The sequence below is a fragment of the Gymnodraco acuticeps genome, unplaced genomic scaffold (assembly GCF_902827175.1).
Source record: "Gymnodraco acuticeps unplaced genomic scaffold, fGymAcu1.1, whole genome shotgun sequence".
NCBI lineage: Eukaryota > Metazoa > Chordata > Actinopteri > Perciformes > Bathydraconidae > Gymnodraco > Gymnodraco acuticeps.
Window position 1 is genome coordinate 7,589,450 of NW_022990295.1, and position 13,620 is coordinate 7,603,069.

Consider the following 13,620-nt stretch of genomic DNA (forward strand, 5'->3'; position numbering starts at 1 on the left):
CAATGCTGCTTTCACAATATTGACTAACCTGTGGGTGGTTTTACTCCTTATGCTTTAGGCAATTATCACACAACTTGGTTGAAGGGTGTAGCATGGGTCAAAGAACAACCTCTAACATTTTTCAGTGGATGCAAATCATGCAGCGGATATACAAATTATGTTTCAACACACTCTCACTCCCTAAGCGTCCAGGAGCGACGTTTGGTTAGTGTCCGTGGCGTCCAGTTGTGACGCTCCTAGGCTCCTTCAGCGTCATAAAGGGACGCAAATAGCTTTCAACTGATTGCAATGTATTCCCATCTGCGGCGGGATTTGACGCTCATGGAAGCACGCCATTCGTTTGTGTCGGCTGCCCTTAAAGGCAATGTGAGCGTCCATTCCCATTGGATAACGGAGAATTGTACACCCGGAAGTAAGTATTCCTCTTACTGTCGATTGATTTTACAGTGATATCTGCACTACTCATCGACTAAAAAACACCAGATTATCCTTGTTAATTACACAACATTGATTGGTTTAAATTGTGTGCAATGCTTTTGTATTTTCCCCCTTCGATTCGGAGAAAAAGATATGTTTTCGGAGTAAAGGATGGCAGAAGACACTACACTACCCAGAATCCCCAGCTATCGTTTGGACTACACCATGTGCTCTGTTTGACAAACCCTGTTTTTTTCACCATTCATTCCAATGGCTGGCGTCTATGTCACGAGATCTTCAAATTTCTCCCTGCAGAAAAAGAAAACATGGCCGAACTTCGTTTTATTCTCGGTGGAAAATGCCTATTTTAAAGTTAGTTTGGCCATTAAAATGCGTTTTGATGTCATTTGATGCGAGAAATATGAGTTGTTATTTCAGATTATGTGTGCAGTGGATGTACATGATCTTTAGTTTGCTAGTTATTATGAAGATTACTTCAGGAAATCGCGACGTTTTCATTGTTACCAAGGTGGTTGCTAGGGACGCTGCTATCGATATTATTTCTGTTATGTTGTGTAACTGTTTAATGGTGTTATCTTTATTGCTACCCCCTTCCCCGTCAATGTATAGTGTTGGTCCACAGCGCAAACATATTAGTTTAACAAAATCCGCATCTAAAGATAGCCTACATTATTTTCCCCTGTGCAATTCCAGTCTCACATCTCACAGCACATCGTCATTAACAAATACCGGAAACAGACCGAAAACATTTAAAAAAATAAAAATAATACTTTATTCCGAGTGTGCTTGCTTTTCTCTTTGGAAGTCATCACATAACGGCATTGTAATACACGGTTCGGCTGCATTAAATATTACATATCTGCCGTAGTTCTGTATTTATAGAGCCCTGATGAGAAGACTTCTAGACAAACATGAGGAACTGAAAACGTGACGTGGATCATAAATATATCAGCCATTAAACAACATCTTACATTTATTTTCACACAATACGTCTCCTTGCAGTATCAACACTAATTCGGCTGAGTTTTATATTTGATCCAATTGGTAGATAGGCTGTATTTACACCATAAAGGTGCACAGCTGATATAAAGGGACACCTAGTGCTTAAAGCATGTTATTGAATTTCATTATTTTTATTATTAGATATTAATAGGATCCCTATAAAGTATATTCATTACTCGTTATTCTCTACTAATAGTTAATTAAAGACTGTATATAATGACTATTTTGCACATCCCTTTCAAGAGTTCAAGATTTTTTAAGGTGTATTGACATATCATATAGGCCTACACAACTATGGTGTAGTTCTGCATTGAATGAAAAACTTGGGTCACAGGTTCCTCAATAGTGCATTACAAGACATCTATCAATATTTGTGCATACCTCCAGCAATGTTAACTATGTTGAAGCACTTATTTTAACTGATATTATACATAATGTATTATACTCTTATAAGATGTATGTAGATATTTCATCTCTGGCGTTGTCAGGTATTGAACAATCAATAAATAAAGAACACAGAATTGTTGAATATAAAACACAGAATTTGTGTGATTATACTAAATGATTTACAAATAAACACCACTGCATATTTAACTGTTACACATGCTGATGTAACGCAAATGTTCCAACTTGGGATCAATAAAGTATATCTTATCTTAAGCTGATCGATGGCTACTGCCATATTTGCACAATTTTCCTCTGAACCTTGACAAGTGCATGTTTCAGGCTTATCAATTAATGTAATGTAATGTAATGTAATGTAATGTAATCAATTAACAACAGGGGTCACAAACATAAGACCAGCTGTTAAATAAAGCTCTTCTGACCTTAGCTGGCATGTGTGTATATATATTAATGCTGCCCATTATGGGCACAAGCTATTTTCACCCATTTATTAATTATATGTTTTAAATTTGAGTGTTTCCTATCCCCTAAACCTCCAGGGATGTACACAGTTTAATACTGGCAACTTCTTATTATGGGAAATACGAAAACGTCTTTTAAAACTACAACTCCCAGTAGAGACGTGCCATAGATAGAGAACATGTTGCGAAACAGAATAGCCAGCATGTGTAGTTCTGGGGACGGGGTGGGGGAGGGGGGGACGCGGTGGACCCGTTCAAATCCAGTTTTGGACAGTCTGGTGGTTCCATCCCATTTCAAGTGCTGTTCGAGAATCGGCGTAACCCTCGGAGCACACTCTCCAATCACAGAGCTTGAGGACTATCACAGGGTTTGTCAAACAGAGCACATGGTGTAGTCCAAACGATAGCTGGGGATTCTGGGTAGTGTAGTGTCTTCTGCCATCCTTTACTCCGAAAAAATATTTGTTTCTCCGAATCGAAGGGGAAAAATACAAAAGCATTGCACACAATTTAAACCAATCAATGTTGTGTAATTAACAAGGATAATCTGGTGTTTTTTAGTCGATGAGTAGTGCAGATATCACTGTAAAATCAAAGAGGAATACTTAATTCCGGGTGTACAATTCTCCGTTATCCAATGGGAATGGACGCTCACATTGCCTTTAAGGGCAGCCGACACAAACGAATGGCGTGCTTCCATGAGCGTCAAATCCCGCCGCAGATGGGATTACATTGCAATCAATTGAAAGCTATTTGCATCCCTTTATGACGCTGAAGGAGCCTAGGAGCGTCACAACTGAACGCCACGGACACTGACCAAACGTCGCTCCTGGACGCTTAGGGAGTGAGAGTGTGTTGGTTTCACCTTAATTGCAAGAAAGAGCATTTGTGCTGCATCCATGTGGTGTAATCAGATATCAATGTGTCCTTTAAACTATCTGAGCAATATAAAGTACAACACAAAATCCAGTTGTTACCACATAACTACTTCAAGCTCCTGAACACACCATAGTCGAAGGAACTTCTCAATAGTGGAAAAGAGACCATCCGAGGACCACCTGAACGCATCATTTATCTTGGCAGAGGTATCTCTCCAATAGCTCTCCAAGTGTAATTTTACTTTTGGCTAAAACTTGAAGGCCCTGCAAGCAGTGTTTCCGCCAGACAAGGGCTGAAGGGCGTCCACCCCGAGAGCGTGCTCCACTAAAACCCCCCCGCTCATCGCGTCCAAATCGCGCACGTTCCGTGTTGTCCTGTAGCAGGCACCTTCGATGTCGGGGGAACAATCTTCAATACTCCGAAAAATAATCCCACCAGACTCCTTTGCCCCTCCAACAGAGGGATGTCCTTGTCCTTTTTCCTTTTCGTCATTTCAAGCGATAAAAACTCTCGATCTTCTCTCGAATTATTAATATTTTTTGGACACCCTCGGCTCGCGTTCAGGGCGTCCCGAGCTGAATAAGAGCGTCAAATGACGGCAAGACGGCCCCCTGGCGGAAACGCTGCCTGCAAGCCCTCACAGGGGTTCAACTTGGATTATTAGACCTCTGCTCAGGTGACTGTTGGCCATGAGGTCCAAATAAGGTGAGAGTTGATTTGATCCAACAGGTGCGACCAAATGAACAGGAGGGGCGAGGCAATGCCAATCAATTCTGCACCCTCCCACTCAGTGCTGAGAGGAGGTGTAATCAGACAGTGTCAACACCTGTGTGGGTGGACCACAGGCATGTTCACAGCAGACATTTTGACTGGTCATGGCAGGAAAACCACAGGTGTTACTTACCTATAATAACAATGGTGCTGTTCCATTCAAAACACGCCAACATGCACAATACCAAGATTCAGAACGCCTAATTCTATTATTTACACCTATGCTCTCTCCCACTGTGCCATGTCAAAATGTCTTCTATTAAATCTATTTTTAAAAACCTAAAGAGTTTGTGGAGCTCTCGTCGAACAACACTCTCAGCCTTCACAGCCTGACCTGCTTTTGGCTGCTGCAGACCACAGGAAGAGAGAGAGAGGGAGAGAGAGAGGGATAGAGAGAGAGAGGCCCAGCAGTACACTGGTGTGTGTTCACGTGTAATTGGTGTTGTTTTGAGGTCACATTCAGGTGTTTATAACCGTACACCCACACACTCAGGCAGGCACACAGTGTTTGTGTGCTATACCCCAGACTTCACAAATAGTTTTCCTGTTCTGGTTCACTTCTCTGATTTGAACTCAGTGACTAACTGCTGACACTCGAACTCATACAATCAGCTCAGCTGCACAGGCCTTGTATCCACCGTCCGGTTGCTTGCATTCAAACGTAGACAAAGGGGGTCTTGTCCTTTATTGGATATTTTTGTGTTGCCTCCCACTCAAGTGACATTCTAAAAATGGGAGATTAAAAATGCCTTGACATAAAAGCTATTCTCAGCACATTGTACTGCTTTGACAGCTGGATTGGGGGGGGGGGGCATACAAAAAAACGAATAACTATAGTGTACTCATGAATGTTTAATACTTATTAGGAAAATCTTACTGTCTGACTGTGATGGCTGAGTACATTTACATAAAGCTATTTTCTTTGTCAGGGAGTTCAACTTGTGAAAAATATTTGTTTTACTGTGAAGGAAGCTCATGTTGGAGCCAAGAGTTTAAAGATATTGGCATTTATCAGGCAAGGGAAGTCTATTGAGTTGCATTATGGGGAATGTAAGATACCCCATTAAGTTGGTATTTCACTACATCACTGCCACAATATACTCTGCAACAGCAATACATATACAGGATAATCTATAAGGAACTCAAAAATAAAATACAATTCATACTTTTTTCCTTTTGCTGTACTGAGGCACTTGTGAGTGTTGTTACATAAGTGCCATCAAGAAGACAGATACTAGTGCATTAAAGGTGGGGTAGGTAAGTTTGAGAAACCGGCTGGAGATACACTTTTTGTTATATTCCATGGAATGCTCTTAACATCCCGATAGCAATAAATATCTTAAGTGCTTTGACAAAAAATCCATAAAAAAATGTCATCTGTGGAAGCCGTGGTACTGTAAAAAGCATGACCAATCATTTTAGCCGGCCCGTCTAAAGTAACTGGATGGCCTACCTGCCTGTCAGCCTTCCATCTGTGCACAAACTTATCTCGTGCCCTCATTGGTCATGTGCGCGTTCGTGTGTGTTGGAGGATGGGCTCTGTAAGGAAGTGGCAGATTTTTTCCAGCTGTGTATTTTCAAATTGTAGTGCACTCGAGCTGGTTTCTCCAAAATTACCTACCCCACCTTTAAAGTGGACCTATCATGCTATATTTGAATAATATATTGTAGGGCCATACCTATATAAAACATGTCTGTGAATTTTTTTTTTCAAAATACCAAACAGATCATGCATTTTAGCCATGCCTCATTTCGCTCTATTTGCTCTATTCCAGCCCTGTTTTTGCAAGGGCTGATTCTGTGGCAAATGAGCTGCAGCTGACCACGCTCCCCTGCAAAGGAGGGGGGCGAGCGTCATGTTACCATGCTGTTACCATGCCACGCAACCTCTCATTCCCCTGATAGGCAAGGCAAGGCAAGGCAAGGCAAGGCAAGGCAAGGCAAGGCAAGGCAAGGCAAGGCAAGGCAAGGCAAGGCAAGGCAAGGCAAGGCAAGGCAAGGCAAGGCAAGGCAAGGCAAGGCAAGGCAAGGCAAGGCAAGGCAAGGCAAGGCAAGGCAAGGCAAGGCAAGGCAAGGCAAGGCAAGGCAAGGCAAGGCAAGGCAAGGCAAGGCAAGGCAAGGCAAGTTTATTTATATAGCACTTTTCAACACAAGGCAATTCGAAGTGCTTTACAAAAAATGAAAGAGATTAAGAAAATGGCATTTAAAATCAGTCATTAAAAAGAAAAGCTAATAAAATAAACATTAAAAGAAAAAATACATGGATAAAAGTTACAGTGCAGTCAATTAAATATTAAAAGAAAAAAAAGTACATGGATAAAAGTTACAGTGCAGTCTAAGATATGAATAGTTCAATTAAAAGCAGCGACAAAAAGAAAAGTCTTCAGCCTGGATTTAAAAGTAGTCAGAGTTGTAGCGGACCTGCAGGTTTCTGGGAGTTTGTTCCAGATATTTGGAGCATAATAACTGAACGCTGCTTTACCATGTTTAGTTCTGACTCTGGGGACAGATAGCTGACCAGTCTCTGAAGACCTGAGAGATCTGGATGGTTCATAATTTAGCAGGAGGTCAGAAATGTATTTTGGGCCTAAACCATTCAGTGCTTTATAAACCAGCAGCAGTATTTTGAAATCTATTCTTTGACACACAGGAAGCCAGTGTAAAGACTTCAGAACTGGAGTGATGTGATCCACTTTCTTAGTGTTAGTGAGGACTCGAGCAGCAGCGTTCTGAATTAGCTGCAGCTTTCTAATAGATTTTTTAGTGAGACCTGTGAAGACACCATTGCAGTAGTCAAGTCTACTGAAGATAAAAGCATGGACAAGTTTTTCCAAATCCTGCTGTGACATTAGTCTTTTAATCCTAGATATATTCTTTAGGTGATAGTAGGCTGATTTAGTAACAGTTTTAATGTGACTGTTGAAACTCAGGTCAGAGTCCATGACTACACCTAGATTTCTGGCTTTATCTGTTGTTTTGAGCATTGCAGACTGAAGCTCAGCGCTAACTTTTATACGTTCTGACTTGGCTCCAAAAACCATTACCTCAGTTTTATCTTTGTTTAATTGGAGAAAGTTCTGACACATTCAGTCATTGATTTGTTCAATGCACTTACTCAGTGTTTGAATTGGAGCATAATCTCCTGGTGAAATTGTTACGTACATTTGTGTGTCATCTGCATAGCTATGGTAACTTATTTTGTTGTTCTTCATTATCTGAGCCAGTGGTAGCATGTAGATGTTAAAGAGAAGAGGCCCCAAGATGGAGCCTTGAGGAACCCCACATGTCATATTTGTCAACTCAGATGTGTATTTACCTATAGAAACAAAGTTGTTTCTGTCCTTTAAGTAGGATTCAAACCAATTCAGAACTGTTTCCGAAAGTCCCACCCAGTTTTCCAGTCGGTCTAGTAATATGCTGTGGTCAACAGTGTCAAACGCAGCACTGAGATCTAATAATACTAACACTGAAGTTCTGCCACTGTCTGTGTTTAAGTGGATGTCATTAAAGACCTTTACAAGAGCAGTCTCAGTGCTGTGGTTTGGACGAAAGCCTGACTGGAACACATCAAAACAGTTATTTAAATGCAAGAAATTACTCAACTGTTGAAAAACAACTTTTTCAATGATTTTACCTAGAAATGGGAGGTTTGATATGGGCCTGTAATTGTTCATTACTGAAGCATCTAGATTATTCTTTTTTAAGAGCGGTTTAATGACTGCAGTTTTTAGGGCCTATGGAAAAATACCTGAGTGAAGAGATTTGTTTACTATATGAAGTAGATCTGAGGCCATGCAAGGCAAAACATCTTTGAAAAATCCTGTTAGAATAATATCAAGGCAGCAGGAGGAGGATTTCAGAAGTTGAATAATGTCCTCTAGGTTTTTATCATTAATCTGATGGAATTGTGTCATGATAGGTGGAGAGTTGCCCATATAGGCGGAGCCCCTTGTTTCTGACGTCAGAGATATTTCAAATCTGTATCAGTCTGTATCAGATCCGTTGCAGCCCCGTTTTTAGAGATTTGGGTATGGAGGAAAAGAGAGAGGGTTGTGTTTTCTGACACTTGGTGAGTTCCCTGACACACCGGGGACACATTCATGTATAAAAGACGTACAAACGTGCATTTTGCATGATAGGTCCCCTTTAACTCTTCTTTTTCAACAACAACAAACCAACACACTGCTGGAGATTGAAAAAAAGTAACTCTGGTAATATTAATATTCTGTCCGCTCACCTTTTTTGATGCCGTTGTTACATTTGGTGCAGTCTGCAGGGCTTACGGAGCACACTCCTCTGGCGATGGCTGGAGTCACATTGGTGTAGGTGGAGTAGCGGTTGAGCCTGCAGGGCTCTCCGTAACACGCCTCCACCGAGGAGCAGCAGTACACTGGGTGGGTGATCCCTGAGGGCTGTGGACCCTTGCTGGGGAGCAGCTTGGGCCTCTTGTCGCTCTTGGAGCACAAAGCCGGGGGCGATATGGGAGACTGTGAGGAGTCCTGATGGCTGAAGTGGACGTAGTAGCTGGGGAAGCAGGTGTACGTGTGCGGGCTGATGGTTATGGGCGCTGGGTGGGTTACAGTGTGAGGAGACTGAAGATGGTGGTGGTGATGATGGTGGTGGTGATGGTGGTGGTGGAACACCTCTGATAGCGAGCCGTCCTCTGGTTCCTTGAAGGTCTTGTCGTCCAGGAAGAGGGCCAGTCGGTGGCAGTACTCCACACACCTCTCCTGGGAGCAGCAGTAGCATGAAGACACCTCAGACTCCACCTGTTCCTCTTTGATTGTTTTCACGGAGAATCCCAAAGAGCCACGCTGGAGCTCATGTTTAAGACACTCCCGTCCTCCTGTGCTGCCCTTCCACTCTGGATCTGCGATTTTACACAAACTACAGCAGCCCTGCGAGTCTGGCTGGGAATGCACCGGATCCTCTGTACCCTGTTTTATGTGCTTTGGTTGGTCCACATGTTTGGGATTTGTTGTTCTTTTGGTCAGTGTTGTTTCTCCACACACTGGTTTACTTATATCATCCTGAGTCGTAGCTGCTGCTTGGCTCCCACTCACTGGCTTGGACTCTGTCTTCTTCTGCCGTTTGGTTCCATACGTGGAACTGGTGAGTTTGAGCAGCGTTGCAGCAGTGAGGCCCGCCTGACGCCGAGGCGTTGGCGCAAACAAAGCCAACCAGTCGATGTTCTGAGCCTCCACCTTTGACCGCCTCTGTTTTTTAGGTCTCTCTTTAGGGTCTGCTTTCCCTCCTGGGGAAACCTTTTTGGTTTTAAGACCTTTATGTTCAGTTTTAGCAAGACTATCTTTAGCTTTATCTTCATTAGAAGGCTGTCGTTTCTTTGTGAGATTTGACGCATGAGAGTTGTTTCTGTAGAGCAGCAAGCTGTTGACAGCCTCAGCATTGAGAGACGCCATTCTCCGCTGTCGAGGCTCGAAGAAGGGGGCGGGAAACATGGGTAAGGCGTCAGATTGGTCGATTTTTGGTTCCAGTGCTTGCTGATCGGCTGTGGACGTTTTCTTTAATCCAGATTTGGTCCTTCTTTGACTGGAGCTGGAATGCAGCTTTTTCTTTACTTTTACCCTCTTTTGTTTTCCATCTTTTGGTGCATCCTTTACTTTACCCACAACCCCTTTCTCCTCCAGACGGGTGAGCAGGACGCAGCAGTCCAGTGCATCCTTGTCACTGACTGCCAGTGTCTTCTTCTTCCTATGTCGATGTGGCTCTTTCTTATGCTTCTTTTTTCTATCGCTCAACTCATTCTTTCTGTCTTTCCCTTTTTTCAAGCTGACGCCTTTCTCCTTGCTTTCCTTCTCTTTCCGGGGCTTTCCACATTTCACAGCCTGAGCTTTCACCATGGTCTCAGCGTCCAGAGGCAGAGCAGCCGCTTCCTCTTCATTCACAAGTCCTACGATGGAGGGTTTTTAGCTCAAAGCGAGCCTGCAGCGAGCATCCTCATGGATCATCACCTGGGTCCATACACTCTCTGGGGAGACACAGATCAGACATTTAACTGTAAAGCTTAAGCCCCACAAAGACAAGAGACTTTGCAAGTAACAGACAGGATCTTTTGATGCATTATTTAACAACCGGTTTTACTTAGTTTGCTGTCAATATGCAGTACCCCAGAGAATATGACCACTTAGACAACCTTTCTCCTTGACATGCAAATCCAGTGCACACACGAGATGGAAGAGAAACTGAGATAAAGAGAACATTATGTAACGTAATGCCTGAGGCTGTATGTACTCAAACCTCTTTCCCATTTGTAAGCCCTGTCTCATTTTAAAATTTGCTCTTTTTTTTGCTCTAAAGATATTCTTTATTGAGTCATGGACGAAAGCGATTTTTTTCAAGATGATGTTTTTATGTTGACCAATGGATTAGATCATTTAATCGACAAATCTGTAAAGCTGAGTTTCTCCACAAATAATCATGCAAAAGCACTTCATCTTGTTTGGCTTTCTTGGAAATAAGCTTCACAAAGAAGCATAAAAAACGATGAAAGAAATCAAAGACTACGATAGCCAATTAGTTGTCTGACTGACAGAGAGGAGGCAGCCCTCCTCATCATGTATTCATTATGTAATCTGTATTGCCTGCACCTTTGGAATAAGGATTGCAGTCAAATTAAAAATTAAAAACGATTGCCTTTTCGCCTGTGTTTCAATAAAGACCATATTTGGGTCCTTGAACCTATGTTGAAGCACTTTGATGACTCACACAATCCAGCAGGAGCTCAATATTACAGGCATTCACCCACTCAGGGCTAACACAGAGAAGCGCAACGCAGAAACAGATGATTTAGGCGATGCATTTAATGTTTGATATGATGGATGCTTTTAGAAGTGATCTCCATAGCCACAGCCTGTAGCTGAACTCTGTGACTGGCACTGTGGCTTACCCAATAGTAAGAAATAATTAAATTAAATATATCAAAGACTGTTTCACATTGACAAAGAGAATGTTTCAATTTCTAAGAGGTAAAAAAAGGCCAGCGAATGCTTTGAAATAACTGCGAGGTATTGCCATTCTTCAACATTTGGAGTCACAAAAGCAAACAGTATGATCAAATGACTCATGAATTGATACTTATTTCACCAAAACTGGCGGAGGAAACACTTGTCGCACAAAAGCCTCTTCAGTTTCCATGTCAACAGGCTGGTACAGAGCACATCAAAGCACCTCCAGCAACTTTATAGTAGAAGTTGCATATTAAGCTTTACGATCCTCTGTAATGCACACTTGTCTTCCTGCTCTTGCAACACAAAAAAAGATGTCTTCCCTTAGGAGAAAACCTTTAAAGTTCCCTATGACTCAACTGCCAGTGACCTTTATTCAATGACACTCCTGCGCGCAGCATAACGAGATGGATCATCCTTCTTGCTGCAGCCATGAAACACAATTATGCCACTTGACCTCCAAGAACTAAGTCAGCATGGGACTTTTTATATTAAGTGACTTCAGCCAGTTAGCCACTAGCCACTGTTCAGAAAGGACTGGGTATGAATCTCTGCTTTCATTAACACACTCAACAACTGCACATGTTTTTTTTCATCTATGAAATTAGGAAGTATTGATAAATCTGCATGTGAATAACATTTTTCAAAATAGCAAAAATATACTTCAGAGTTTCTTAGAGCCCATGTTGATATCTGAAGTTGAAATATCTGGTTTCCTTCAACAATGGTCCACAACCAAAATATATCAAATTGAACATTAGAGGCACACCATAAATCACACTGGAAAAACTGTAACTATATCAATTACATTTAAGAAATTGATTAAATGATGAATTCATTGTGATCATCAAATAATCTGCTTCAGCACTAAATCCATAGAACAGTATACATGTGAGATAATATAGGAGGAAAAAGTTGGGCCGTCTCCTATCAGCAATATATGAGGCAGATGATCATGCCCTACTGTCGGTGTAAACTGAAATTTTGAGCAACAATGATAAAGTGATTTCTTATAGTTACCAACTTAACCTTAAAACGACTAAACACAACACAGCTGATTTCTGCTGCAGTTGCTTTTCCACATACCATATTCCATTTCCTCTCCTGTCTCTACATTATGATGTTTGTTAGAGTTATAAAAAAGTATTCCTCAGCCATTCAGTCAAGATACACACATCAAAAAGAGAATGATGACGGGATACAACTCATATTCTGCTAAAAACTGTTTCTGCACTGCATAATAATGACCAATCCATTAAACAGCGGATTATTTGTGCATTTGAGTGATGAACACAACTTCATCTCATCACCAAATATGAAACAAATTATCATTACAACTTTCTGTCCTGTCACACCTAATGAAAGCTTAGAGAAAGTGATTGAAGTGCAGAAAGTGTTGAAGTGCTTTAGTAACAAGAAGAAGGCCGTGTGAGAAGTTTTATTCTGTTTCTCAATATATCTTTTTTTTCTGCCACACTAGAACCAGAACAACCCTCTATCATTTCATGGCATCTTACATTTATTGAGAACATACCCAGTTGAGTTGCACCACAATTGCAAACCTACTTTGACTTTGGAGTGGTCACAACTCTCTGGCTGGACATTTTCACAACCGTCTCGTAGCTCTGTCTTCACTTATTGCCGTACGACTCTGTGAACCGTGAAATGCAATCCATGAGAGCGAAATTTAATTTCAGGATAACAAGAGGACAGAAGGAGCCTCACATTGAGTTTCTGTCTGCGGATATCAAATCTAAATGCTTCATTTGAATAAGACAAGCATGCACAATGGAAGGACAGGAGCTCATTTGTGAGCATCGTATTGTTATTACTGACTAGACCTTCCCCTCACCGAACACAACAAGAGGTTATTACTTGGGTCGGATGCTTACTTGCTTCTTCATGTGGTTAAGGAAATCAACAAAAGATAGTAGCACGCACCGAACACACACAAAGCCAAACCTTTTGGGACTACCCAATCCATGGTAAATACTTCAATGTTATACAATATAAGGAACCACTGATTAATGGGTGACTACTTCTCCTTTCTCATTACTTCTAGAAACCTTTGGTAAACTGTAAAAAGGAGATTGTGTCTTCATTTTTCTTTTTATCTTTAGTTTTTTCGGCAGAAATAATGAAATACCGGACGCTTGATCTGGTTGGGTCAAGGGTTTAAAAATCTGATGGGTCAGGAGATACCTAATGGGAGAAGACAGAAAAACAAAGAAACGTTTAGGTTTATTTTCCAGGATTTTCTTTACCTAACACTTCCCTGTGTTCGATTTTTATATTTGATGTTGTAATTTATTGTCTTCTGTTTACATCGGTAGGAATGTGTTATTTATTATCTGCATGTGCAGCACTTTGGCTCGACCGAAAATCGTTTTTAAATGTGCTATAGAAATAAAATGTGATTTGATTTGATTTGATTTAACCTTTTCTTGTGAAATAATGGACACTTTCACCGTTTCAGGCAACATACGCCAGATAAGATGGAATCAGTCATTTAAATCAGTGTTTCACAACATATTTGGCTCCCCAATTTGTGATCTCCTCAAACGACTAATTTGATAATCGATTAATCTATCGATTAATTAAACGATTAATCGACTATTCGGACTATTATGCCTTGCACAATTTCTCTAACGCTCTTTTAGCCATCAACTTTTAGATTTAGCTTGAGGTTGTTTAGGCAT

General features: G+C 41.3%; 1 protein-coding gene across 5 annotated transcripts in view; it reads right to left on the bottom strand.

Annotated features, from left to right (window-relative positions):
* bahd1 (bromo adjacent homology domain containing 1) overlaps positions 1 to 13,620 on the bottom strand; it is a 43,608-nt gene that overhangs the window by 10,594 nt on the left and 19,394 nt on the right. For 4 of the 5 annotated variants that reach the window (XM_034222466.1, XM_034222469.1, XM_034222467.1 and 1 more), the window contains exon 2: positions 8,194 to 9,945. In XM_034222466.1, the coding sequence (XP_034078357.1) occupies positions 8,194 to 9,817 (1,624 nt within the window). In that variant the 5' untranslated portion in view covers positions 9,818 to 9,945. Of the gene's footprint in view, positions 1 to 8,193; positions 9,946 to 12,487; positions 12,530 to 13,620 lie in introns of those variants that run through there. The other variant, XM_034222470.1, reaches the window with a different exon arrangement.